At 46.1% G+C, this 11389-nt stretch overlaps 1 protein-coding gene across 2 annotated transcripts; it reads left to right on the plus strand.

The window, feature by feature from the left end:
- The first annotated feature begins 6503 nt into the window (after window positions 1-6503).
- On the plus strand, window positions 6504-11069 carry LOC110496927 (leucine-rich repeat neuronal protein 2). Of its 2 annotated transcripts, none has more exons than XM_021572942.2 (2): window positions 6504-7082; window positions 8366-11069. In XM_021572942.2, the coding sequence occupies exon 2, from the start codon at window positions 8604-8606 to the stop codon at window positions 10551-10553; it is 1950 nt and encodes a 649-aa protein (XP_021428617.2). In that variant the 5' UTR covers window positions 6504-7082; window positions 8366-8603; the 3' UTR covers window positions 10554-11069. The 2 variants fall into 2 exon arrangements, with proteins under 2 accessions (XP_021428617.2, XP_021428613.2); XM_021572938.2 differs by having other exon boundaries at window positions 6505-7058.
- Window positions 11070-11389: the final 320 nt, after the last annotated feature.

Here is an 11389-nt window from a genome sequence, read left to right on the forward strand (position 1 = left end):
GTGGTGACTGAACTAAATAACCTCTTCTTTTGAAAAAAAAAACATAGGTAAGGGCGGGTCTGAGCAGAGGTATGGTCTGTCCAGTATGCTAAGAACCCACATACCTTCCACATCCCAAAGTGATGACTATGGTGACTTTGAAAATGATGACCTTCCACATTCTAAAATGAAGACAGATTTTACTGTCTATGTTTGTGACCCGACCCTGATGACCCATTTCACTCTGCCAGTATGTGTTCATTTTCAACACATAACACACAAAGAAAAAGGCGCAATGACATGTGTTTACAGTAAACCCTGTAGTCATGATAGCCACACAGAGAGGCAGATCACATCCACATGAAGGATTTAGGCCCACAGCCCAAACATTTATTTTGTAACTTCCATTGAAACTTCCATTGAACAACCCCTCACTGGATGGCAGTCCAGTGAAAAGGTTCACTGGACTGCCATCTATTAAACAAAAAGAAGGTTGCAACACAGACAATGATGCAGATAGTCAGTAGTCTTTACTGTCAGGGTGAGTGTTCAGGAAGTCTTTGCTCTGCCCTTCATGGGGCAAATCAGGTGCTCCGGGGGTCGTTTCCGAGGTAACCGGTAGCAGAGGGTTTGTCTGCGGAGCATGAGGAGAGGCGGCAGGGGCAGGCTTTGGGTGGTGGAGGTGTGTGTCATTCCTGTCTGAGGGTCCTCTGTCTGCGGCCCATATCGTCCACGTCTTCAACACACGAACACACAAACACATATGTGACTTGTTCCAGGAAACTAGGCGTATGTCGCGCGTCCCTACTTCACAGAAGAACATAAACTTTTACATTTTTATCAAAATGTGTTTTTTGGCAGAAATGCCTTCTTGAACATGTGAACTTTCATGTGCCTTAATAACAAACTTGTATGCCATTTGTAAATGGGCTATTGTTATTTTACTGCTGTTCTTTAATTACTTGTTACTTTTATTTCTTATTCTTATCTGTATTTTTTAAAACTGCATTGTTAATTAGGGGCTCGTAAGTAAGCATTTCACTGTATTCGGCCCATGTGACTAATACAATTTGATTTGATTTGAAATACAAATACAATTGTTCAATTACAAGCCTAGTTGGTTTAGCCACAGAAAAAGGAGGAGCAACCTTCCCGCTAGCCGTTATTGGCTGAGATAATGAGTGGGCTGGACATGCCGAGAGATGAGTTCGGATTGGTCTGCCATGTAGCAGCTTCTGTCTATTTGAGCTGGTCAGTATGTGTAGGTAATCCTGTCTAACGCAGGTGTTTATATATATATATATATATATATATATATATATATATATATCGTGTAGTAGAACTGCATAAGTGTTGATCTCCACTTTCTGGAGGACCAAGTTTTGAAATCAGTAGAATTAGAGTATGATAGCTAAAGAGATGGAGATAACACCTGTCTCCGGATTACATCTTCAAACTAAGTAAGGGCAACCGTGACAGGGAGAAGCATCCATTCCATCTATACGGGTAAGATAGACTAGCTAGCTACATTTTCAGTTATTACACATTTCTAATTTTGACAGAAAGTTGTTTTCATTTCAAGTTAAAGTGTACTATTAGCTAGCTAGCTAACATTAGCTGGCTGGCTTGCTAGCTAATGTTATGTGTGTGATCTGTGTAGTAATATTATTTGTATATCAGAGCCATTTGCTTTGCTAGTTATAGCCTAATGTTAGCTAGCTAACGTTGAACCTGGTTTGTTAGCTACCTGCAGATTCATGCAGGGTTGTAACTTCATGAGTTGGGATTATGGTTCATTGTTTAGCTAGCTAGCTACATGTTTTAACAAAATACTCCACTATGCAAGTATCCATTTCAATAGGGTGAGTAAAATGGTCAGTGAGCTGTTCTCTCATTTATGTCTGGAAGTAGCTAGCAAGCTAGCCAACATTAGCCAGTTAGCTTGGGTGCCTGACTGCTGTTGTTAGGACAGAACGCTCAGATAAACCCTTAAAGAGATGGGTGGGGCTAAAGCTTAAGAGGTTGTGAACGTTGCTGAATGGGTGTAGACAATGAAGAGCTCTCCAGTAGGTACCAAAACATTCAAAGGACATTTTCTCAAAAGTGAGGATACAAGTTTACAACTTTCAAAGCAGAATTACTTTCCTATTGTTCCTCAACCATAGCGTATGATGTACCATTTTCTAGCTCTGAGTCTCTTCTTTTATCCATTGTAAAAAACACAATTTCTAATGTTGCTAAATAAGACTGAATCGATCTGCTCAGTCACATATATAGAAAGGCATTTGTCACTATTCTACAACTATTCACTGTTTTAAGACTGAGCATGTCTGAACCATGCATATACAACAGCATATACTGTACATCTCTACAAATATTACCGTTTAAAGCCACTAGGGGGCAGTATGTTGCCCTGGCTGTCCAGTGGTGGAGCCCTCAGGTGACTGAGCCAGAGCAGTCTCTCTCTCTCCCCCCACTCAGGGTCCACATCCTGGGGTGAGTCTGCTTGGCTCCCCCTGGCCCCGCTCCAGTTCCTGTGGATGTACACCTATATTTGTCCTGCACTCTTTTTATGTGAAAGCTCGTCATTGAGATTTCCAATGTATTTATAACAACTGGCAAATAAACTTGAAGGAACTATCCAAAAATAACCCCTACCCCTGAATACTACAAGAAGTGCCTATGGGTAGGGGCTGTTTCTGGATGCGGCTGAACTTGCCTGGGTCTCCCCCTCCACTGGAAGAAGAAGCGTGCCAAGGTATGGGGGCCCATTCTGGAAGGAGGAAGTAGAGAGAGGCGAGGCAGGCTGGCCTCCCTCTGGGGCTTACGCTGCTCCCTCTCAGCCCTATCCCTCCACCTCTTCTCCTGCTCTTCGCTGTTCTCCACTTGCACCCAGTGCAAGAACTCCAGTCGAGGTTGGGTAGGTGGGAGGGGCAAGTAGAATGTTTCCCTGGGAGTGGCCAATGAGTTGGTGACCTGGGCTTTGTGGGCGGTACCTCTCGGAGGGCCCTGCAGGACCAGACGATGCTGCAGGCGAGGCTTGAAGCCTGGGTACCTCATCTCCATGTTGCTGCACAGTAAACACCCTTCTCACACTAGCCTGACCTCTCCTGCTCTGTAGCTACAGCAACACCTGTTCAATTACCTGTTGCTGCTGGCTGATGAAGTCACTTTGTTTCTATAGCAACATGGTCATTGTTTGTCACTGAAAAAAATATAGAGTAAATGGAATAATGTAATTCTAATTCTAGAAAACAACAAGCAAATATACAGTGCCTTGCGAAAGTATTCGGCCCCCTTGAACTTTGCGACCTTTTGCCACATTTCAGGCTTCAAACATAAAGATATAAAACTGTATTTTTTTGTGAAGAATCAACAACAAGTGGGACACAATCATGAAGTGGAACGACATTTATTGGATATTTCAAACTTTTTTAACAAATCAAAAACTGAAAAATTGGGTGTGCAAAATTATTCAGCCCCCTTAAGTTAATACTTTGTAGCGCCACCTTTTGCTGCGATTACAGCTGTAAGTCGCTTGGGGTATGTCTCTATCAGTTTTGCACATCGAGAGACTGACATTTTTTCCCATTCCTCCTTGCAAAACAGCTCGAGCTCAGTGAGGTTGGATGGAGAGCATTTGTGAACAGCAGTTTTCAGTTCTTTCCACAGATTCTCGATTGGATTCAGGTCTGGACTTTGACTTGGCCATTCTAACACCTGGATATGTTTATTTTTGAACCATTCCATTGTAGATTTTGCTTTATGTTTTGGATCATTGTGTTGTTGGAAGACAAATCTCTGTCCCAGTCTCAGGTCTTTTGCAGACTCCATCAGGCTTTCTTCCAGAATGGTCCTGTATTTGGCTCCATCCATCTTCCCATCAATTTTAACCATATTCCCTGTCCCTGCTGAAGAAAATCAGGCCCAAACCATGATGCTGCCACCACCATGTTTGACAGTGGGGATGGTGTGTTCAGCTGTGTTGCTTTTACGCCAAACATAACATTTTGCATTGTTGCCAAAAAGTTCAATTTTGGTTTCATCTGACCAGAGCACCTTCTTCCACATGTTTGGTGTGTCTCCCAGGTGGCTTGTGGCAAACTTTAAACGACACTTTTTATGGATATCTTTAAGAAATGGCTTTCTTCTTGCCACTCTTCCATAAAGGCCAGATTTGTGCAATATACGACTGATTGTTGTCCTATGGACAGAGTCTCCCACCTCAGCTGTAGATCTCTGCAGTTCATCCAGAGTGATCATGGGCCTCTTGGCTGCATCTCTGATCAGTCTTCTCCTTGTATGAGCTGAAAGTTTAGAGGGACGGCCAGGTCTTGGTAGATTTGCAGTGGTCTGATACTCCTTCCATTTCAATATTATCGCTTGCACAGTGCTCCTTGGGATGTTTAAAGCTTGGGAAATCTTTTTGTATTCAAATCCGGCTTTAAACTTCTTCACAACAGTATCTCGGACCTGCCTGGTGTGTTCCTTGTTCTTCATGATGCTCTCTGCGCTTTTAACGGACCTCTGAGACTATCACAGTGCAGGTGCATTTATATAATTTTGCACGCCCAATTTTTCAGTTTTTGATTTGTTAAAACAGTTTGAAATATCCAATAAATGTCGTTCCACTTCATGATTGTGTCCCACTTGTTGTTGATTCTTCACAAAAAAATACAGTTCTATATCTTTATGCTTGAAGCCTGAAATGTGGCAAAAGGTCGCAAAGTTCAAGGGGGCCGAATACTTTCGCAAGGCACTGTAAGTAACCCGATTGTAACGTTTCTGAGGTGGGCTTGCTGTCAACAGTCTGAGGGTTTAAAGTTTAAGGTTTCAGATTAAAAGGTTAAAGAGAAAAGTCTTAAAATCTACCATTGCAATGTTATGGACATTAAAACCTTACTGGATTTAATGCTGTGCCAAATAGCGTCAACAGCCATAATCTACAAGGCCAAAGAGAACTCAATGTAACTTGATGCGTTTGATTTACTCCTCTGAACTCAACAATCCGTTACAAAACTCACACATGCAAATGCACACACAAAAGCTTCCAACTCATCTACCAATGCAGGCAGCCTAGCAACCTGTTGCTATAAGATACTGCTGGGCCTGTCGCCATGGCAGCAGATTCTCATTCTCTCTGCAGCGTTACAACACACACACCGCACCATTTAGCTGTGCTGTGGGGAGCGTTTCATAAGTCCTTGAGCCTTCCCCGGTCCAGCGAACACCTGTTGTGTACAGAATTCAAATGAGAGAGACACACACACACACACACACACACAGAGACAGACACACAGAAATAGAGAGGCAGAGAAAGTGAGAGAGAGAGACAGAGATATACATAGAGAGAGAGAGAGCTAGAGAGACAGAGAAACACAGAGGGAGTGAGACACCGAGAGAGAGCTAGAGAGACAGAGAAACACAGAGAGAGAGAGAGAGAGAGAGGCAGACACACACACAGACACACACACAGAGAGACACACAGATTGACACACACCTTTCGGTTACTGGCCCAACGCTCTAACCACTAGAGGGAAGGATAAGATAATTAAAAAATATGAAGGAGAGCAGATGTGAAGAGAGGAGAGACATGAAGAAAGGAAAGACGCAGGAGAAAAATATGAGAGAACAGGAAGCAGTGCTTGTTTTCTCTCTCAAATGTTTTCTCTCTCAATGTTGCTATGACGACCTCTCCTCTAGATTCCTTTTCATTGTGCTACCTCTCATCCCTCATTCTCACTGCCTTCCAGCCTGCTGGGCGCGTGCATGAGTGTGTGTCTCTGTGACATGCTTTTCTGAAACTTAGTTGCTCAGCTCCCATAACCCCCTCACTTTGCCTAACAGGAATGGTTACACTTCTCCTCAGAGTGCTTCCATCCTTCCGTCCATCCAATCTTCTCTCTCTCTTTCTCTCTCTCTGCTGTCCATATTATGTGTTATGTGATTAGGTAAGACTAGGTCAACTTAAACATTTAACACTAATCATGACATTCCATCCTGACTTGGATTAGGGTTAGATGGGTTAGGATTTAGGTTAGATGATTAAAATAAATATATATTTATATATCTTTATTTGTATTTATAGATTTGCAGCTCTACAATAGACACACACACCTACCGTACATAGTTCAACAAGGTTTTGCTGCTCAAACTCAGAGCCGTGTTGAACCAGGTAGGCAGGTGACTTGTTAGGGTTTGTTGGGAGAGAATGGAAACTTTTGTGCAATCCTTTTGTCTTTTCTTCTCAATTGTCAGCAGTGGCACAGGAATGGCTGAGGGCATAAACACAGTGACACAAACACACAGTCATTTTCTTTTATACACATGCAGAAGGGAGAGGGAGATGTGGAACGGTTGGAGAGAAAGGGGAGATGGAATCCACCGCTTTACACACACACACACACACACACACACACGCACACGCACACGCACGCACCCGCACAGTGCATTAAAGTTTATACAATAGCTACCAGGATTCTTCCTCTGCACAGAAGAGATGCTGATGTCTCTGAAAGCTTTTTTGGTTTTAATAGTTCATTCTCTATGTAGCCAGCAGTATGCTCCACTAGACAGCTTTTAAAAAGCAAACCAGTGAGACAAATGGAAACTCAGAGGTATTAAATTATTTTTTTATTTGGAGAGAGGGGTGGAGTAGAGAGGGACAGAAACTCAGATTAAATCATCTTTGGCTTTCCTGCTCAAGACAACTGGCTACTGAGAGAAAGAGAGAGAGAGAGAGAGGGGGGGGGGGGGGGCTCACACATACTGACTGAGATACAGTGGGGTTGGGGAGAGTGCAGATTCATCCGGTAGAGATCTCCCCTCAGCCTCAGAGAGAAAAGGAGGAATATTTTAAAAAGAGAGAAATACAGAATGGGAAACACATATGTTTTAAGGGGAGAGAGAGGAAGGATTATTTATTGTGGCGCAAGCTATTGACAAAGCGAGACAAAGACAAGCTGACTGAACATTCCTGGAGAAAAACAACTCTGACAAGATTGTGGGATAGGAAAAGAGGGACAGAAGGAAAGAGGACGGATCGAGAGAATCATGCAGTCAACCGTACTCATTCGATGGTAAGGATTATTGTTCATTCGATGGTAAGGATTATTGTTCATTCGATGGTAAAGATTTTTTTTTGTGAGATGCAAATGTGTGTGTTTGTGTTCGCTTGGACATATGTCTGGGTTAGACACAGATATACTGGCACTGAGGTAAACACATGGACACACACGCACACACGCACACACAAACACACGCGCACACACACACACAGAATCAGAGCAGTAGAAGGAGAAGAGTGCCATCTGTGATGTGCCACAGTGGTGTCATCTCATTTGTGCTAACTGCTCAGACTCTGTCGTGTGTGTGTGTGTGTCTGTGTGTGTGTGTGTGTGTGTGCCCGCATGTTTGTGTGTATTGAAGCGATCGAGGCATCAGCATCCAGCACCCTCTCTCTAACCCTCCCTCTCTTTTATCCCTGTCATTCCATTTTCTTTGCTCTCACTCTCTCCCATACCTCCATTTCCCTGTCTGTCAGTACAGATAGCTTGGTTCCACTGCAGATTACTCCTTCATCCCTCCTACTGCAGTCTCAGCTACAGCCAGACAACCTCCTCTAGTCTTCTCCTTTCCTCCTCTCCCACCTTTCCTCCTCTTCCTCCTTTCCTCCTCTCCCACCAGCAGGTAGGCTATTGGTTAGAGTGTTGGATCAGTAATCAAAAGGTTGTTGAATTGAATCCCCGAGCTGACAAAGTAAAAATGTGTCGTTCTGCCCCTGAACAAGGCAGTTAACCCACTGTTCCCTGGGCGCCGAAGATGTGGATGTCAATTAAGGCAGCCCCTCACACCTCTCTGATTCAGAGGGGTTGGGTTAAATGCAGAAGACACATTTCAGTTGAATACATTCATTTGGACAACTGACTAGGCATCCTCATCTCCTCTATCTCCTTTTGATATATTCCTCTTCCTCTCATTTCCTTGACACATGGTCTAGTAGTCTCTCTACCCATTTCTTTCCATTGTGTGAGTGTGTGTGTTTTATTTCAGACTTCCTCTGTTATCTTAACTGGTAAACACTGCCACCAGGTGGTGACTGGTCGTCATCAGTGCACACTTCGCACACACAAATATTTTCATTCATTCAAAATGTAATTAAAGTAAATAAGAAAAGAGAGACAAAAATCAAATCAAATGTAATCCATTGCATATGAAAAGAGACTGGAAATCAAATCAAATGGAATGGTTGAGAGTTGAAAGAACAAGAGGTACTCTCTCAACCTGTCCTCTGGCTATCTAAATGTGTTACAAAACCTGTCCTTAACACATTATCTTCCCTGTCTCTCTCCACCGCTCTCACTCACTCCTTCTCTCTCTCTGCCAGGTCTCCTTCGTGTGTACAGAGCCATGCCCAGTACACCTGTCGTCACAATGTGACAGCGACCGTCTGACCACGGAGACCATCACCTAGACAGTCCACAACACTTTAGATTCCTATGGCACTGTAACCTGGCAACAGCAGATACCTACAGCGCTGTAACTTGGCAACAACACTGAGTTACCTCAATCGAATTGCCACCACTGAATCGACTCCTCTGAATCAACTCCTCTCTGCAGTGAGGATGCTGAGGGTGTCAATGGTCCTACTGCAGAGGCAGCTGGTCCTGTGTGTGTGGGTGTGTGTGTCCAGTGCACTAGTGGTCCATTCCCTGCCATGGAGCGTCTCCTGCCCGGCAGGGTGTGTGTGTCAGATCAAGCCCTGGTTTTCCCCCCAGTCATTCTCCTGCGAGGTTCCAACTGTGGACTGTAACAACCTGTTCCTGACCCAGCTCCCCACCCCTCTCCCCCTAGACACACACACCCTCTGTCTGCAGAGTAACTTGCTGTCTGCCTTGGAGACACCACTGTTACAGACACTCCCCAACCTCACAGAGCTGGATCTGTCTCAGAACCGCTTCAGCAGTGTTAGGACACTAACCTCAACCCAGCCCCAGACTCCCTCCCTGCGCTCCCTACTCTCCTTGCACATGGAGGAGAACCAGCTCCGGTCCCTGCCCCCTGCCGCCTTCTCTTCCCTGCCTGCACTACAGGAGCTCTTCCTCAGCCACAACCAGCTGGCCTCCCTGGCTCCTAGAGCCTTCTCTGGCTTGGGCTCCCTGCTGCGCCTGCACCTCAACAACAACCACCTGACCTCAATTGACCCCCTCTGGTTCACCACCCTGCCCTGCCTCCAGGTGCTGATGCTGGGGGGAAACCCAGTGGAGGTCCTCCCTGAACGGGGCTTCCAGGCCCTGGTGTCTCTACGCAGCCTGGTTCTGGGGGGCATGGGGCTGAAAGGGTTGCCTGAGAGGGCCCTGGAGGGGCTGGACAGCCTGGAGAGCCTGTCCTTCTACGACAACCTCCTCACCACTGTCCCCACACAGGCTCTGAGGAGGCTCCCAGGCCTGAAGTTCCTGGACCTGAATAAGAACCGTCTGAGTCTGGTTCAGACAGGGGACTTCAGGGACCTGGTCCACCTGACAGAGCTGGGTCTGAACAACATGGAGGAGCTGGTGGCCATCGAGAGGGCAGCCATGGAGAACCTGCCTGAGCTCACCAAGCTGGAGATCACCAACAACCCCCGGCTGTCCTACATCCACCCCCAGGCCTTCTTCCAGCTGGGCAGGCTCGAGAGCCTGATGCTGAACTCCAACGCTCTGACTGCTCTGCACCAACACACTGTCCTGTCTCTGCCCAGACTAAGGGAGGTCAGCCTGCACTCCAACCCCCTCCGCTGTGACTGCCTGTTTCGCTGGGTGGCTGAGGAGCACCCTCACACAGATGCTGACGCACACACAGATACACAGATGCCACAGGCTGTGAGGTTTATCCAGCCCCAGGCCACATTGTGTTCTGAGCCTCCAGAGCTGAGGGCTCGCAGGGTGAGGGAGGTGTCAATCACAGAGATGTCAGCCTCCTGCCTCCCCCTCATCCCCCCTGGCATCCTCCCCCCCTACGTGGGGGTGCGAGAGGGGGAGAGGCTGGCCCTGCACTGTCGCGCCCTGGCAGAGCCTCAGCCCACAATCTACTGGGTCACTCCTTCTGGACAGAGACTGGGATCATCCAACAACACCCACAGCCACAAGCCTGCATCCAGACCCTACTCCAAACCTGGATCCAGCCTCAACTCCAAACCTGCATTCAGACCCTTTTCCAAGCCTGCATCCAGACCCTTCTCCAAGCCTGCATCCAGACCCTACTCCAAGCCTATCTCCAGCCTCAACTCCAAGCCTGCATCCAGCCAGACATCCAACTACTCCTCTTACCATTCCCACTTACCCAGCCCAGCATCTGGTAATGCCTCTGTCCTCTTTTCCAGCCTCACCCCTTCCTCTCCCCCCCTCCTCTCCTCCCCTGCCTACCGGCTCCTGCCAGAGGGAACATTGGAGATCGTCATGGTGACATCCCGGGATTCGGGTCTGTACACCTGTGTGGCTGAGAACACACTGGGGGCCGACACTCACAGTGTGACTGTAGGGGTGCAGGGGCCAGGGAAGGGGTTGAGGCAACAGATGTTGGAGGGTAGAGGATAGGGATTAAAGAAGAGGGTTTTGAGGGAAAGGAGGTCACATGAGGGCAAGGGTCAAGACAACAAGCATGAGGAGCAGCACACATATGAGTAAAGCCTAGCTATATAAATAATGAATGATATTATACACATAATAACATACACACATACTTGCAGTACATCGTTTCCAAAGATAACATCGCTTCCAGGGATGATTTATAGGATAGATATGGATACCACTCTTGGCGGGGGTGCGGTTGTAGGTGGTTGTGAAGCCCAATCCAGGAGGCACATGTCCTGCCGCAGTTGGGACATGTTAGGGCTGAATCTGGAGATGCTTGTGGGAGTGGTTGGGAGCATTGGGGCCTGTAAATAGGATATATGACACAGTGGCAGTACATACGACAGTGTTGTACAGTCAGATATGTATATATTTTATATATACAGTAAATTTGGAAAGTATTAAGACCCCTTGACTTTTTTCACATTTTGTTATGTTACAGCCTTGTTCTAAAATTGATGAAACATTTTTTTTCTCTAATCAATCTACACACAATACTCCATAATGGCAAAACAAAAACAGGTTTTTAGAAAGTTTTAAAAATGTATTAAAAAAAACAACTGAAATATGACATTTACATAAGTATTCAGACCCTTTACTCAGTACTTTGTTGAAGCACCTACAGCCTCGAGTCTGTAATCGCTACAAGCTTGGCACACCTGTATTTGGGGAGTTTCTCCCATTCTTCTCTGCAGATTCTCTCAGGCTCTGTCGGGTTGGATGGGGAGAGTTGCTGCTCAGCTATTTTCTCTCCAGAGATATTCGATGGGGTTTCAAGTCCGGGCTCTGGCTGGGCTACT

Source organism: Oncorhynchus mykiss, chromosome 2 (genome assembly GCF_013265735.2).
Source record: "Oncorhynchus mykiss isolate Arlee chromosome 2, USDA_OmykA_1.1, whole genome shotgun sequence".
Taxonomy (NCBI): Eukaryota; Metazoa; Chordata; class Actinopteri; order Salmoniformes; family Salmonidae; genus Oncorhynchus; species Oncorhynchus mykiss.